Source organism: Lepidochelys olivacea (genome assembly GCF_965140295.1).
Source record: "Lepidochelys olivacea isolate rLepOli2 genome assembly, chromosome: 6".
NCBI lineage: Eukaryota > Metazoa > Chordata > Testudines > Cheloniidae > Lepidochelys > Lepidochelys olivacea.
In genome coordinates, this window is record NC_140416.1 from 86,392,146 (window position 1) to 86,409,656 (window position 17,511).

A 17,511-nucleotide genomic window follows, 5' to 3' on the forward strand; every position below is an offset into this window, starting at 1 on the left:
ATAGTCATTTTGTGAAGTCCTCAGAGAGCGAGATCTGCCAGAGCTTTGGGGGACCCTCTAGGGCTGCACCTTGCTCTGTCTCTTCTGGAAGAGAGACTTCATAGCTCTTGGATTGCACATGACGCTCCTGGAAATGAGAGTGGTGGATAGGGAAGTGACCCCGATCCCAGGGTGTGCAATGACTTCTTCATACATTCCATACAAAAAGCTCTACAAGATCATCAGCTACACCTGTACATTGAATGAACCGGCTCACAGAGCTTTTCAGTATTATCCGGAATGCATATCTGCACTTCAGACTGTTGGGAGATACAACCAATAACCCTTGTTAATATCTACAAAACTACTATATAGGTGTGGTGATGGAACAGGCCTTCCACTTGGCTTAGTAATAGATGCAAACATCTCAGCCTAGCTCATCACAGAAAGGAGGAGTTATAGTTTGATTTGGAAAAAGCCGGGATACAAGACTGACATACCCTAAATCATAGTCCTCTCAACAGTGCTGGCACAAGAGGGAACCAGGTGGCTTCTCCTCTTTTATCAGTTAGGAAGGTTAAATGTTAAGGAATTTATGTCAACAGAAATACAAGTCAGTGCAAAGAGAACTTGGAGCTTAATTTCATGAGTTCAGTGAGTTTCCATCCCTAGGCAAGTGGCTGATCAAGGATGGCACTACAGAACAATATCAGTTGCATTCATGGCAACTGATCATGGGACTCTGCTCAGGTCAGCTGCTCATACCTCCCTCCCTCCCCTGCCCTCCCCAAGTCTGCTGCGACAGCAAAAGAGAGAGTAATTGGCTAGCAATTTCTTCTGCTATACTATTTCACAAATGCACACTAAAAAGTACACTCAAATGTTTGGATCCAGCGTGCAAAGGCTAAGAGGCACTCTTACAGGAAGCAGCTGGGGAGCCAGGAAAGGGACCCACATTCTCTCATGTCATCCACTTCCTCCATCTGTTCCGTTACGAGCTCTATTGTAGGAATTATTGTTTTGCATCTATCACATGGGCATGTTGATAGTCCTGTTGATATCTGATGCGAGTCCTGGGGCCTGGAATTTTGGAACTGATCATTGCAGTATTTAAAAGTTATCATATTAACTCCAAACAGATGGTAAAACAGAAATGCTGTTGGGTGTAGGACCTTGCTTCACTTGGCCAAGAATTCTTTGCCCTTTATTAAGACCCTCCATCAGGGACCTCTGATTTATAAACAGGAATGATATTAGCCCTGTTTTACAGACGGGGACACCAAAGCACAGAGAGGGAAGGTGACTTGCCCAAGGTCACACAGCATGCTAGGGCAGCACTAGGAATAGAACTTAGATCTTCCAGCCAGATGACATAACCACCATCCTTCTTCCCTATAGGTCTAAGGCATGAGGCCTCACTTGCTTTGAGCTACAACGTATAACACAAAGGTCCCCAAACTGTGGGGCGTACTCCCATAGGGGGCGTGGCTGGGGCCTGGGCTAGCCCCCGTGGGGGGCAGATAGGGAGCACCACCCAGCTCTGCTCCCAGCCCCAGCTGCTGGCCCTGTGCCAGTGGCTCCAGTCCCAGTCCCGAGCCCAGGGCTGCAGAAGACAGTCTCGTTCCCGGGGCTCTGCTCCTAGTGCCTGGCTCTTGGCCCCGTGAGGTAAAAAGTTTGGGAATCACTGGTATTACGAGTGACATAAAATACTGGCAGTTCACGTATGTAATAGATAGACCTCACCAGAAGGGAGGGCACGCTTCAGACCAGATTAGATATAGTCATAATAAATGGTGCTATTGCTGTTTGTACTAGTAACATTACCCACAATGTAGGCCGGGCCCACAGCTGCTTAGCTCAGGCCAGCCTCTCTCTGATCAAGCTGCAGCATGACATAGTCTTAGGCCACTTCCCATGCAGATTTAACTCTGGAGTAGTTCTTGGAGGCAGCTGGAAGATTTAAACACATCCGGGATGTCACTGTCCAGTTTTGAAATTATTTTGTAAATGGGTTTCTTCCAGGAGGGGTCAGAGTCCTTCCCTGTCCTGACAGCACTGAAGAACTCCCGCAGGGTCCTGCTAGCAACCTCCAGGAAGCGATCAGGGACCTGCAAACAAAGAGAGAAGGAGACTTAGGAGGCAAGTGTGCTATTCTGGAAGTCCCAGGAGGATGGGAAGGGCTGCTGCACACCCTGCCAAACATACACAAGGAGAGGGGGTTCTTCTGGCCTCCCCCCTGGCAGAGACAGATACTGGCAGCCTTCCCAATCCCCGCAGGGGTGGATACCCAGCTCCCCAGCAGCTGAACCTCTCTCCAATCTCCCCTCCCAGACAAGTAGCCCAGCTGCTCATTCAGGTTAGCAGGGTGGTTGATTCCCCCAAATAACCTCCACTACTTTCCCATATGGTGCTTCCCAACCAGGACACAGTTTCATCCTCAGGGACAGCAAGGGCAGAAATCTGCTGTAGTTCCTCCATTTAGGGGAGAAGATCTGGTTAGTCCTGCCCTACAGGACGATGGGTGAGCACTCATAATGTTCCCACATAAGGAACCCGTGATTCCGCACTAAGCGGACATACAGCTCAGACTGCCCTCTCCAAGTCCATGGTGATTCCCATGAGGGCCATAAGATGGCAGGTTGTCCCAGAGTACATAAGGCACCATCCAGAGCCTCGCCCTTCACATCTCAGGACAGTTAAAGCCTTTGCGAAGAAAGTCAGAGTTTCATCTGGGCACATGGGGGTGACAGGTCCCTCCTGAGACTTGGACACTTGGTGACCATGGAGACAGGCACTGGATAAGAATACAGATAATCAGATGGAGAGGTCTGATCAAGCACAGGACTGGGAACCAGGAAGTCCCAATCCCAGCTGTGACACGACTCCCAGTGTGTGAGCTGGGACAAGTCACTTACCCACGCTGTATTTTGGATTCCCCATCTTTACAATGGGACTAATGCCTCACGCACATTCTTGGAAGCTGTGAGAAGAAATCCATCAATATTCGTAAAATGCTTTGAAGATGACAAGTGTGAAGTATGCATGGGCTGATTTCCCAGCAGCCTTTGCAACCAATGGGATCTGCAGGTTTCCAGTGCCTGAGAAAATCAGCCCATAAATGACTTGCCTGCAGTTGTCTTTTTACCATCAAGCCCCTAAGTCAAACCATTACAAGCAGAGCTGAGCACAAACTCAATTGACTCTGTTACATGTACTAGTGATGCCAGAATTAAGGCTGCAGGTCCTTAGGCCTGGTTTTTCTATCCTTTGTAATTATGGTCAGAACTTGTTTTCCCCCTCTCTCCCTTTGCTCTGTGATGGGAGCTAAGGGATGGCACTGATCCCAGCTTGCAGACCCATTGGTTAGATGCACTCTGGGGCACCCCGAAGTTTCCATCCTGGCTGAGCACAGTCTTACCTCAAAATCATTCCCCTTGTTATAATGCATGTTGAGGGCTCTGAAGAGCTCAGAGTCCCGAGAAACCATCAGGTGTTTGGAATCCGTGACTTCCTCCAAGATGGCTTGTCGGGCAAACTTCTCCATCTGGATGTAGTAAAACTCACGGAAGTTGCTGAACCACTTGATGAGCTGAGAAGTGATGCAGCGGTTGAACTGTGAAAGGACATGCACCAGAGGAGCAAGGAAGGGTTAAACCCCTGTTCCCATTGGGCGCCATGAGAAGGAACCAGATTTCAGCAAAGAAAATAAATGTAGAAATCTTAGACACCAAAAATATGAAAGAACCCATTCTAGCTTCCTCAAAAACACGAACCCCCAGCCCCCGACAGTCACATGGGGAATGACTGGGTGAAATTCAGTGATCATCTGCCAACAGAGAAGGAAAGATTCTCCTTGTATTTTGCCTGGGAGGAGAGTACAGTCCAGGTACATATGTCACAGATGGTGCCCAGGAATCTTAGCTTAAACTTTCCTTTGATCCATCAGCCCTGGCAAAAGCATCCCATCTAGTCATGCCCCATGTCCTTTGCACAGGGATGAGTATGTGCAGCAGGGGTAGCTGGTATGGCTGCAGAGGACCATCTGGATGCTCATTCTACCCCGAGATTTTGACCATCCTTTCCTCTGTTCTATCCCCTGCGTACACACACACTTTTTGAAGCAGCTGCTGTCCCTGCACCCAAACTGTCGCTGGCAAGGTGGGGAGAGCCCAATGAGAAGACAGTGCTGCTCCTTAATCAGCCATAGGGGCCGCTAAAGCAAATAGAGAACCTACAGCATTGTGAGCTCGTGCCCTCTAGCATGAGATAGTGTAACCCGGGGAATTAGGCCAGTAAGCAGTGTTGCCACCCTAGGCAAGGTTTCATCATCTGGGCTACTTTTGAAAGGCCTCTATGACAAACAATCTTGAATCTGCAACAGGCAGCTTTTTTATGCGACAGTGCGACCCTGCAGTGCAGACTACAGAGGGGTGAATTGCAGCATGCACACAAGTTTGAAGAGGGTTATGTTCATGCAAACTGGGCATCTGTTAGTTCATATCTGCAGCATCCGGGGGGAAAGAGGGGAGCGGGGGATTACATGCAGTGTTTTTCTACAAACTGCAGTTCACATCCTCATACTCGGCACTGCAGGGCTCATGTAGACAAACTCTTAGAGCCCTGCTGCTCCCCAGTCGTGATCTCTTTGCTGTCAGCTGTTGGCCGTTTGAATAAGCAGACACTGAGGTGTATGTGCAGCTGGACTAAGTCCACCTCTCCCGGACAGCAGAAGCCACGTGGCACATGAACCTTTGGGAACAGAACTCTGCTGGCTGTGGTAAAGCAGGACTTCCGTTTGGCCAGGGTGACCAGATAGCAAGTGTGAAAAATGGGGACTTTTTTTTGGGGGGGGGTGGGGGGGATAGTTGCCTATATAAGACAAAGCCCCTCAGATCAGGACGGTCCCAATAATTTCAGGACATCTGGTCACCCTTTTGGCTGTGGGATGTCTCCAGTCGGGCGGGGTGGTAGCCAATGGGGCGGGCAGCAATGGGGTATAAACCCAGAAGTGGCCCGCGTGCAAGTGAGCAGCCACTGCCAGTGTTGCCAACCATGGTGATTTCTTTGAAATGGCAAAAATTGGGGCTTTTGGAAGCAAACTGTCATTTGGTGACTTTTGGGTTACTTTTCACATGCGATTGGCAAAAACGGGAGCTTTGAGGTTGGCAGCACTGCCAGTCAGGCTTGGTTGGCAGCAGAGCTGGGATAAGCAGCTGTACCTGGACATCAGGGAAGTAGGTTTTCAACAGAGTGGAGCTGGGGTAGCGAGTGAAGAAGAACATCAGCTTGGCCTTCTTCAGGTGGCCAGGGGTCAGAGCCTCCTGGATTTACTCCAGAGTCAAGGAAAAGCTGTTTCCTGTTTTCCTGCACATACAAATCATTGAATTTGCACAAGGCCAGACACTCCTAAGGATGCCTCCAGCATGCCTTTCTTTACCTATGATGTCTCTTCTGCACAGACAGCCCACTCTCTGCTGTATGGTAATGGGCGTGATGGAAGAAGGGTGCTTCCTGAGGAATCCCCATCTGAGGGAATCCTCTAATTATCTGACCCCAATAAAGACTCCACTAGTGACTACTTCTCCCCTTGACAGTCCCAGGAGAGTTGCAGCCAGCAGGAGCCCCCACCCTAGCTGACAGTAATGTGAACGTTTGTGGAAAATCGGTTTTCAGTGCCAGGATCATGTGGCCACCAAGATTTAAGAAATGGCCTGAGAATGGGATTGTGAGTCAGGAGCGCTTGGGTTCTATTCCCAGCTCTGTCACTGACATCCTCTGGGCCTGGGGAAAGTCACTCCACCTGTGTGTCTCAGTAGCCTCACATGTAAAATAAATACATTGATACCCATTTACTCTACCTCAGAAGGGAGAGGGATAATATGTTAGTGTGTGTAAAGTGCTTTGGAATGTGATGTATATAGGGTTGCCAACTTTCTAATTGCACAAAATTGAACACCCCTGCCCCACCCCTTCCCTGAAGCCCCACCTCTGCCCCACCCCTTCTTTGAGGCCCTGCCTATGCTCACTCCATCCCCCTCCCCTCCATTGCTCACTCTCCCCTACCCTCACTCACTTTCACCAGGATGGGGCAGGGGGTTGTGGTGCGGGGGCAGGTATGGGCTCTGTGCTGGGGGTGCAGGCTCTGGGATGAGGCTGGGGGTGAGGGGTTTGGGGTGCAGGAGGGGGCTCAGGGCTGGGGCAGGAGGTTGTGGGGGTGCGGGCTCTGGAAGGGAGTTTGGGCGCGGGAGGGGGTTCATGGGGCGGAGGTCCCGGCAGCACTTACCACGGTTCCCAGGAAGCAGACGCCAGGTCCCTGCAGCCCCTAGGCGCATAGGCAGCCAGAGAGGCTCCACACACTGCCGTCACACCTGCAGGAGCCACCCCCACAGCTCCCATTGGTTGCAGTCCCCAGCCAGACCTGCGGATCCAGCACTTAGGGCGGGGTCAGCACGCAGAGCATCCCTTGCCTCCCATGCACTTAGGGGCTGCAAGGACCTGGCAGCCACTTCTGGGAGTCACACAGAACTAGGGCAGGCAGGCAGCCTGCTTTAGCCCCAGGCCCCCCGCTGCGCTGCTGATGGGACTTTTAACTGCCCTGTCAGCAGTGCCAATCAAAGCTGCCAGGGTCCCTTTTCGACCAGGCATTCCAGTCAAAAAACGGACACCTGGCAACCCTAACATTGGATGTGTTGAGCATTAGCACCAAAATGGGCCTTTTGCTAGTCCACTGGACAGTTTTGCTGAAAATCAAATGTGTTCACTCCGGGTGGGCAGAAAGCTTCAGTCCATGGGCCTATCTTGGGGAGCATTGGTCACTAATAGGGTCTCTGCTGGGATCCGATGGGAGAGGGAGCTCCTGCCTGCTGAGAACTCAGAGTGTTCCACAATGAGATTTCTCTGAGTCTTTCGCATGAGCAGTGTTAGCTAATAGTGCCACCTTCTGGTAAGCCAGGAGTAACAAAAGTGAACAGAAAGAAAAGGAGGACTTGTGGCACCTTAGAGACTAACCCATTTATTTGAGCATGAGCTTTCGTGAGCTACAGCTCACTTCGTCGGATGCATTCAGTGGAAAATACAGTGAGGAGATTTATATACACACAGAACATGAAAAAATGGGTGTTTATCATGCACACTGTAAGGAGAGTGATCACTTAAGATGAGCTATTACCAGCAGGAGAGTGGGGGGGGGGCGGGGAGAAAACCCTTTGTAGTGATAATCAAGGTGGGCCATTTCCAGCAGTTAACAAGAATGTCTGAGGAACAGTGTGGGGGGGAGGGAATATACAAGGGGAAATAGTTTTACTTTGTGTAGGTTTCAGAGTAACAGCCGTGTTAGTCTGTATTCGCAAAAAGAAAAGGAGTACTTGGAGTACTTAGAGACTAACCAATTTATTTGAGCATAAGCATCCGATGAAGTGAGCTGTAGCTCACGAAAGCTTATGCTCAAATAAATTGGTTAGTCTCTAAGGTGCCACAAGTACTCCTTTTCTTTTTACTTTGTGTAATGACTCAACCACTCCCAGTCTCTATTCAAGCCTAAGACGTTCTTGTTAACTGCTGGAAATGGCCCACCTTGATTATCACTACAAAGGGTTTTCTCTCTGCCCCCCCCCCACACCCACTCTCCTGCTGGTAATAGCTTATCTTAAGTGATCACTCTCCTTACAGTGTGCATGATAAACACCCATTTTTTCATGTTCTGTGTGTATATAAATCTCCTCACTGTATTTTCCACTGAATGCATCCGATGAAGTGAGCTGTAGCTCACGAAAGCTTATGCTCAAATAAATTGGTTAGTCTCTAAGGTGCCACAAGTACTCCTTTTCTTTTTGCGAATACAGACTAACACGGCTGCTACTCTGAAAAGTGAACAGAGCTCAGTACAGCCCTCCTGAATGGAGGAGAGGGAGCTTATGTGTTAGGCCTTCAGGAGGGTTCAGATCTGAGTCAGCTGGTCTCTTCTGCCCAGGCCCCTCTGCCAGCACCATGTGAAAGGGGAGCCTGATGCCCTGCTTTCTCACAGTAGTACATGAAACCCTGTTAGTTAACCAGCCCCTGTACTGTCTCAGGTTCATGCATGTAGGTGAGGGGGCAACCTTAAGAGCAGCTACTCATGTTTGAGGCTCTAATTGCTGATCTTTAATGGTCACTAAAGGATATATGGACTGAGGAGAAGGGCATCCCATCCATCACAGTCTGCAGCTCTCCACATTCTGCCTTCCTGGCTGGAAGAAGAGTCAAATTTTCCATTTCAGCAGTGTTAAGGGACATTGGATATTGCTGGTGTCTCATGACTGATGACTTCAATTTGACTGCTCTCCAGGGTAGATCTAGGGACTCTTGAGAAGCCCAGTCTGGGGAAGAGGCAATTCTGTGAGGACTGCTGTTCCAATGGCTATTTTGACTGTACTCTAGTAGCTGGCTAAGAATCTGTTTTTCTTGAACTTGAGAAGTCATGACCAAGGGATGATTCATGTTAGGCACATGGCAGGGTTTTCTAGCTATTTTTGAACTGATTGGGTGAGCATGAAAGTCTGGAGACTTCTCCATGACTAGCGACAAGGCCTCTGTGTGGGCTTCAGTCAGTGAGTTTACCAAATTTTGGGAGGAAGCCCCAGGAAGCGATTTTCTGCTGGAGTATTCCTCAGTGGCAAAATCCTCTCTTCTGCTGTCTGACACTGAGATTGGGAGGCTGTTGTACAGCTGAGCCAGATGGCCTGATGGCTTGGACAATATTTGTTTTAAAACTGTGTCCACCGTCTGAGATACCACTGTGGCTAGCTCATGCTTTAATGTCTCAGAAAAGGTTCTTTCTTCAGAGGACAGTTCACCCAGATCCTCCATTCTCCTTTCTTCTTCTGACACTTTGTGTTCTTCCATCTCTGAGATGCTCCTCCGAAGAAGAGTTCTGTGTTGGTCACTGGTAGCAGCCTGACGGCTTTCATTTAGACTGTCTCCACACTTCCCCTTCAGTAAGTGCATAGTCTTCGCCATCCGTTCATAGCTTTGATCTGAATCACTGAACTCATAAACCTGCAAGAATTTCTCTTGAAGCTGCCTCAGCTGTTGCTGCAAAACTTGAAGCTGTTCCTTCAGTTGGTGGCACTCCTCTGCCTTGGCACTGCTCCTGCCTCTTCCTGCAAGCTGTGCTACATGTGGGCTTTGCTGCTGGGGAAGCTTCTGCTTTCTCTTGTTCTCCCTATAGTTCTCACTTCTTTTCTCCACAGGGCGTTCTCTGTCTCTTTCCCCATTGGTACCAAGTGTGATAGGGTTTGGTGAGAGGGTCATACCTCGGATAATGCTTTCCACTCTGGCCCTCTTAGCTCGTAAGTGTTCATTATAGAACTGGTCTGTGTCACCAAAACTGGAGATTGGAGTATAGCACAGAGGGGAGGCCAGGGTTGGTGTCCCTTTCTTAAAAGATGGGCAGTCCCTGGCTTCCTGGGGTGATTCCGTTGTCTGCAAGGAAGGGAAAAGGAAGTTTGGATCCAGGCTCCTGTTAACGATTGTCTGGTTGAGGAGTTGTGATATGATGGACACACTGGGGGAAGAGAACAACGAGTCTCTTTGGAGACAGGGCTCTTCTTTCTGCCCACCTGAGTGTCCTGAACTCGAGCTATCTCCATCCTGCTCAGAGACACAGCTCCCATTCATAGTTTTTCCACTCTTGAAGATGAAGACCTGACACTCAACAGTTGCCACTCAGCAGTTGTTTTGATGATGGTACTTGTTATACAGGAACACCCTAGGACTTGAGGACTGCTGATGTGCTAGCTGTTTCTGAGAGCTGGAGCTGAGAAAAGAGCAAGAAATGTTACCCAGTGAACTCTACTGTGTCAGCTCTCCATTTGTGTGGGAACATTTCCTCCTCACTGATTCCCTGTGATTGATTCTCTGTGACCTCCCTACTCAATGGTAACCCACTTCACTCACCAGTGCTGAAAAGCCTCCAGCCAGTTAAAAACATCTGAGCTAACCTGTTGTACAATGCAGGACCGCACGAGCACACCTTCCTGGTGCTCGGGACAGTACAAGGGCTCTCCATTCAATATATGATCATTCATGGTTTGGGCCCAGGTTCTCTCTGCAGCCATGGTATTTGCATCCCCAGGAACAGTGGAACTGTCAGCTACAGGAGGCAGAACTTTCTAAGCAGCCAGCCTGTAGTTTTGGATTATACTTCCGTGAGAGGTTAAAATGATCACAAATCTCATTGCTGCCTTCCTTGCCAGAGCTTCCCAATAAATAATATTAAATGTCTTATATACCCTTCCCCACAATCCAGAGCAAGAGAATCCTAGACAATGTGTGCAACGTAAATGCCTAAAGAGAGACAGAAGATAGGTAGACAGAACCACAAAACCGCATTGATTAGACTACACGGTGGACCCATGGAATTCCGTAAGGCACTCAGATACAGTGGTGATGAGCATAGTATAAATACCCAGAAAGATTTCAGATCCAAACTCTGTTTCAACCAAGCCTTGGTAGAGGTTCTCTGAGGTGCCCCTTAGTTCAGGAAAGGGAGCTTAGGGCTGTATCCTCAAAGTTCCTCAGCTTGAGGTGGGTGTTGTAAGAAGGTGGCACTTATGGGTACACTTCAGCTCAGACTGTCCTGGCTTTCCTCGCATTGCAGAAAACCCTTTCTGAATCATTCTGAAAGGAGAAATCTGACTGCTCTTCATGAGCCCCATATCTTTGTGTTCCAGTGTTCACTTGTGCTGTTGAATACATCTAGCATTCTGTGCATCCCTACATCTCACAAGGCTTTCCCACATCTGGGGCTGTGGCAGCTGGAGAATAGACAAGTGCCTCATCTCTCTGTGGTGGCCTCACTACTCCATCCTTCCCAGGGTCTGGATACATGAATACTAATGTTCAGAAAGTGACTCTATGTGGATGATAATGCAAACACATGTAAAATCCTCAGAGTGTAGGCTATGGGACTTTGCCTCTGCCTGAAACATACAGGTGTCAGACATTACACACAACTCAGTTTGAATAGCCAGCTCCTCAGTACACTCATTAGTATCATACAAATATATCTGAGGCTGGGCACTGATGGTGCCCGGTTCTGCCAGCATTGAGCATCTGAATGCATCCACAGCAGGGCACAGGTTGTTCCTGAGTAAAATGACTGTCAGCACTGGGCACCTAGGCATACACACATTGAAGCAGGACTAGTGCTTGGGTAAGAAGGGTCTGACACACACAGACCCAGGTACCATTCAGCATCAGGCTCAGAAGAGCTACAGAGCTGGCAGTGCTATCCAAAAGTTTCACTGATCCAGAAGCAGTGACACTCTTTAATGTTGCCTCCAGTTATCAATGTACATTAGAACTAAGGAGTTAAAACAATGCTTTGCATTTTATTTCTAGGAGCTTTTTTTAAAAAGGAAAATGAAAGGAGAGGGGCTGGGGGGTTAGATGAGCAGAGCATGAGCCATTGACCTGGCAGTTAGGAGTATAAGAACTAACATACCAGATCAGAGCAGTGCTCCAACCAGCCAGTACCCGGTCTCTGACCGTGACCAGTACCAGATGGGGCAGAGGAAGATGCAAGAAACCTTGTAATGGACAATTACAGAATAACCCACCCATAGGGCTTTTTCCTTTTAACCCTCTTCAGTTCATGGCTGGGGATTACATCCTGAAGCAGGAGGGTTTATATTACTTCTAACCATTTTAAAATAATATCTAATATGTCAGTAGCTGTTCTTATTGTCCTTGAAACATCTGATCCTTATAGGAAAATACTAAGCTCTTCTACTCAATGCTAGCTTGCGGCAGTGAATCCCACAGGTTAATTTCTGCATTGTGTAAGATATATGTCCAGTTTCCAGCTGGTTGCCTTTCAGTTTCTCTGAACATTCCTTTGCTCTTATATTACAAGAAAGGGTAAATAGGAGTGCTGGATTTACCTTCTCTAAATCATGCATTATCTTGTACACCTCTAGCATATCGCCTCTCTAAATTGAACAGTCCTGTCTTTTCAGTCTCTCTTTACTCTTTGCCACTCATCATTTTGCTCACCCATCTCTGAATCCATTCTACTTCTGCTATATCCCTTTGAGACAGGGTGACCAAAATTGAGCAGCACTCCAGGCAAGGTCATACTACTGATTTATGTGCCATTCCTTTTGCAGCCTAACATTTAGTTTGCTTTTTTAACTGCCACTGCACATTGAACAGACACTTTATTATGCTGCCTGCAATAACCCCTTGGGCTTTTTCCTGAGTGGTTACAGTTTGTGTAGACCAGTGGTTCCCAAACTTTAACAACCTGTGAACCTCTTTCACTAAAATGTCAAGTCTTGCAAACCCCCTCCTAAAAATGAACATTTCCAGGGATTTTCTCCTTTACTTGAGAATAAATTATAAAAGCAGTGATCTTGGAAATATAAAATTTGTCTTTATGCCATGCTTATTACTCACTATTTATTATTAATTATTATTTATCATTACAGTATTTTTATTACATTATGAAAATGGCAACATTCTTCCAAGATCTCACTTTTGTAGCTTGTATTGCTTTGAATAAGCCTGTTATAAGTCAAGGCTCCTTACATTTCATCAAGGAGTATCAGATGTGAAACAGCATGAAGGTATTTAAGAAGCCAACTCAAAGAGTTCCTCCTACACCGGCATTCAGGTTTTGAGCAGTCCAGGCAAACAACGCACGTTACAATAAAGCTTAAACTTGTTCTTTGTAATAATTTAAAAAACAATACTAGCTGCCTATTTAATTTTAAAAACAGCAACAAATATCCACCTCCCTTTCGATTTCTTATAAGGAGCCTTGAAGTTTAAATCTCCTCAGTGTGATAGCTGTGCTTGCTTTGATCTGCTTAGCACTTGGAAGTCCAGGGGCTCTGGGCTGCTGGCCCTGTGCTGTCTGGGGTCCCTAGGGACAGCTCTGTCCACCATTAGGGAATTTTTTCCCCAAGAACCCCCTGTAACATTTCAAAAACCCTCAGGGGTTCACAAACCCCAGTTGAGGAACCACTGCTGTAGACCCTACCAGTGTGTGAGAGTAATTCAGATCATTATTTCTTATGTGTCAAAAGCGAGTTTCATTTGCCGTCATGCTACTCATTCACTCGGCTGTGTTAGGTTGCTCTGAAGTTTCTCGCTGTGTTCTCTAGACTTGACTAACCTAACTATCTTAGGGGATGTCCACACTGGAGCTGAGAGCGAGCCTGCCAGCCCAGGGAGACATGCTCCTGTTAGCTGGGCTCCAGCTAGCACGCTAAGAATTGCTGCAGAGGCTCAGGCAGCCACCCAAGCTCAGACCCAGAGTACCTGGAGCCCTGCTAGGGCGGGTCTATCTACTCAAGCAGGGAGACTCGCTCCCCACTGCAGTGGAGACACACCCTTTGTATTATCAGTAAATGTTGCCACTCCAGTGTTCTCCCTCTTTTCCATAGCATTAATAAATATGTTCACCAACCCTGGGAGACTTTTTGCCCTGCTGGAAATTGACCATTTAGTCCTACTCTATGGGCTTGTCTACACTACCCTTTGGATCGGCGGGCAGCGATCGATCCAGCGGGGGTTGATATATCGCATCTAGTATAGTTATTTATGTAGCTGGAGTTGCATAGTGTAGGTCGATTTACCGCAGTAGTGTACTTTGCCTGTCACCCAATGACTGTTTAGTTTTCTTAACAACCTCTTGTGAGCGGCTTGGTCAAAGTTTTTTTTTTTTAAGTTTTTGTAAGTTATAGCAACCATTTCTCTTGTATCCCTCTGCTGTTTGTTGACACACACAGAAATCTGTGTGGCTTTACAGACACCCTGCTATTTTATCCCCATCATATGCTCATCTAGGCATTTTATCATTCTGTCTTTCATAAGAACATAAGAACGGCCAGACTGGGTCAGACCAAAGGTACATCTCGCCCAGTATCCGGTCTACTGACAGTGGCCAGTGCCGGGTGCTTCAGAAGGAAAGAACAGAACAGGTAATCATCAAGTGATCCATCCCGTCGCCCATTCCCATGATAATTTCAGTCTATTACCTGGGACTGAAGTAAGGGTCACTGGTCTGTAATTCCCAGGATCATCCCTACTAACCTTTTTAAAGATAGACTTAACATTTTCTTCCCCTCCAGTCCTCTGGTATAGGAGCTAATTTTAATAAAGCCATATATAATTCCTGTATTTGCATAGTTCAGCCACTTCTTTCTTGAGTTTTTTCAGACCACTTGGACGTATGGCATATGTACTGGAGACTTGTTCTTTAATGTACCAGTTTGTTGCAGAACCTCCTTCTTTTGGCACTTCACCCCCTCACAGTGCCTCATCTTTTTTACCTGAAAAGGTAAAGTCCAGGATCTTACAAACTCCTTAAACTGAAGCTTTCTTGCTCCAGATACCAAAGTGACAGGCTCCTTGTAAATACAATAGATAGCTATTGAGCTGGCCATAAACTTTCAACTTGTCCAAAAATACTAGAATCAGCTTTTCCCATTAACCTGAGCTGCTCCTGCCTCACAAAGAGTTACAGAGTGGGACACAAGCCCTCAGTTTCAACCTATTTCTCTCCCTCCTGAAAAGCTCCCTACACCTCCTCATCTTCCTTTGGAATGAGGGGTTTTGTAAATGTGCGTGGTCACCTTTTAAACCTTGTATCAGAGAATTGATGGAGCAGGGCTGCATACACTCTGTGAGTTCCCTGTGCATCCCAGGAGTGCTAGATAGGGGAACCGAGCATTTGCTGATTGTCTTGAAGGGGCCCTTTTGGCTGAATTTTTGCAGGGATACTGGAACAATTTTTATAGTGGGGGTGCTGATGATGGAAACCATGTATTTGGTGTTTGTTATGACTATTTCAAGTCAGGAGGTGCAGCAGCACCTCCAGTTCCAGCACCACTGAATTTTCGTGGTTTTCTTCAATCTTTCTGTAGCCCATGAGGGATCTGGCACACACAGGGAGTGCCCTGTGCACCAGCAGCCATTCCCCAATATGCTATGCAGAACCAAAAAATAGCCTCAGAAAGAGCAGTATTGGAGGGATGAGGCCAGAGGCTGCATCTCTGGGGCCTGGCAGAATCCCTCCAGTCACCCACATCAAGGGGCCCAGGGGACAAGTTGAGGAAAATGTTCAGATCCCTCCCTCCAAAGCATCTGCTCTTAGAAGCAGAATGTACTCTGCACCCTGCCTTCCATGGCACATGGAGACGCCCTGCTCACTCCCTTCTCATTCAGATACACTGGATTCTTCAGCAAGGAATGCTGCTTCTCCCGGACCCAGGGCAATTCTGCACACAGGGGTCTCCTCCACTGCTGCTGGGGATGGCTCCAGCTCACCTATCTTCATTGAACACACCAGCTTTTCTCAGCCTCTAGGACTGAGGCAACCCCGGGCACCGGGGGACAACCAAAATGCTTTGGGAGGGTTGGGAAAGGGAAGGAGTCTCAAGTCAGTGCCCCCTACCTCTTGCAATGTACATGTTAATGCCCTGGAGTTCAGGTTTGGTCCCGGTCAGTGTTTATGGCAATGGAGGTCCTGCCCCTACTTGTACATTAGCTCTTGGGTGAATTGTTCCTGCCATTTCACTGTCAGAGCCCTCAGGTCCTTCCTCACATTAATTAGTGGATGTTTTTAAAGCACTCTATACATGCTGAAAGAAAAGGAGGACTTGTGGCACCTTAGAGACTAACCAATTTGTTTGAGCATAAGCTTTCGTGAGCTACAGCTCACTTCATCGGCTGCTGTAGCTCACGAAAGCTTATGCTCAAATAAATTGGTTAGTCTCTAAGGTGCCACAAGTACTCCTTTTCTTTTTGCGGATACAGACTAACACGGCTGCTACTCTGAAACCTGTCATTATTCATGCTGAGTGTTACTATTAGCTACCCAGGCTTCTTTACAAGAAAGGGAGAAAAATCCCAAATGAGGCTACTCAGAATGCAGCAGGCCACCACCCCAAGAGCAGACACCCTAAATGGCCAGACACCCCCCCAAATCTCCCCAGGAACAGACACCCCAAACAGCCAGATACCCCCCAAACCTCCCCAAGAAAAGATCCCCCCAACAGCTAGACTACCCTCAACATCTCCTGAAAATACCGTCCCTTAACCAGATTATACCCCAAACTTCCCCAACAAGCATCTGCAAACCTCCTCAGAAGAGCCATATTCTGCAAACCCTCCCCATGGAGAGACTCCCCAAAACTGCCAGATTTCCCAGTTTTCAATGTAAACCCTGAATAGGAACCAGCTTAGTCTCTCTCCTCCCCAGGGAGATGGTTCACTCACCTGGTCCCCCTTTGTGTGTGGCGGGTGGGATGGTAGGCGCCTGCAGGGTACCCTGTGTTCCCAGAGTGTCTGGAGAGTGTGGCAAACAAGAGGCACTGAAGCACTAGCACTGGCATTGAAGAGTCCTCTGAGCTTGGTCCCTGTTAAAGAGGGGGATGGGGAGGCCAAAAGCAGCCAACCAGCTTCAAGGTGCTTCTGAATATGCAGATGAAAGAAGAAGAGGTCAGGTTCAGAGCCAGGGAGCGGGGAGGGAGACCTTCCATCTGCAGCTGGGCCACTCAGGTACACAGGAAGTCAGCTGTCTCAGAGGCTGGGTCTTAACATGTGAAACCTTTTTTTCCGATAGGGCCATTCCCAGTGGTAGAAGAGTTCTGTGCATTAACCTCTGGGTTCTAACTTGTTGCAGGTCAGGATATCTATGCATTGGCAGAGCTGTGTGTGGGACGGCCAGGACAGGAGGAGCAGGAGCTGCCATAGATCAGGATGGAACTGTAGGAGCAGATCATTGGGGCAGGGATGAGCAGTGGGAGCAGGACTGGAACGGTTGGTTCCTAGAGCAACCCCAGAGCTGTGGTGTTGAGTGATCACCCAGTGCTTAAGGAACTTGCAAGAGCTCTGCTTTATTCTGTATCCGGTTCCAACTGGCTGTGCATAATAACAAGGGCTTTAAAACGTCTTGCCCAGACTGTATCTGGGAAGCTTAGCCCTGAACGGCATAGTTCCCAATACCACAAGGGCAATTGTCACCCAGAATCCTACCTCTGCCATACCACATCACACCATCAATTCCTCTAGACTCATATAATGCATGCTGTGTTTCAGGGGAAGGTAAAATCTCCCATATTGCACCTGGCAAGGGATGCACTGCTGCACATGGGGAAAATGCCTTTCTGACCCCTGTGATAATTCTCTGACAAGCCATGCTCCTAGAGAGAGCTCATGAGGATTCAGGAGCTTTGTGACAATACTGAGGCTGGCTGACAGCATCTCTCTCGGGCCTTGTGAGGAAGGGAAAACAGGGGGTGCCTCTGCACCGGAGGAGTCCTAATGATAAAGACTCTCTTCTCCTGTAAAGCTGAACACAGCAGAGGCTTGCACTGTCCTAGGAAAACCATAGTAATAATGCAGGTGGGAAGACAGCAACATCTTAGAGGATTTTGGAGCTTGAACCTGGTCTGGGAACATGCTGTTCCTCAGTTGCTATTGTCCTCACATCCATGCTGGAGACAGGGCTTATGAGACAACAATGCATCTCACTCAGAATGAGGC

The 17,511-nt window shown here is 48.0% G+C and overlaps 1 protein-coding gene across 1 annotated transcript; it reads right to left on the reverse strand.

Annotated features, from left to right (window-relative positions):
* Positions 1-780: 780 nt before the first annotated feature.
* On the reverse strand, positions 781-16,369 carry PROX2 (prospero homeobox 2). The gene is made up of 5 exons (XM_084632766.1): positions 16,243-16,369; positions 8,134-9,772; positions 5,199-5,300; positions 3,398-3,592; positions 781-2,087 (listed from the first exon to the last, which is right to left on the reverse strand). Exons 2-5 carry the CDS (start codon positions 9,631-9,633, stop codon positions 1,902-1,904), a joined length of 1,983 nt encoding a protein of 660 aa, XP_084488892.1. The 5' UTR covers positions 9,634-9,772; positions 16,243-16,369; the 3' UTR covers positions 781-1,901.
* Positions 16,370-17,511: the final 1,142 nt, after the last annotated feature.

Coding starts and splice junctions, on each gene's coding strand:
- PROX2 (XM_084632766.1), bottom strand. CDS start 9,633: ATGAATGGGAGCTGTGTCTCTGAGCAGGATGGAGATAGCTCGAGTTCA. Junction 5,301..8,133: donor TCTCCTCAGTCCATATATCC/TTTAGTGACCAT, acceptor GAGTAAATCCAG/GAGGCTCTGACCCCTGGCCA. Junction 2,088..3,397: donor ACAAGGGGAATGATTTTGAG/GTAAGACTGTGC, acceptor CTTTGTTTGCAG/GTCCCTGATCGCTTCCTGGA.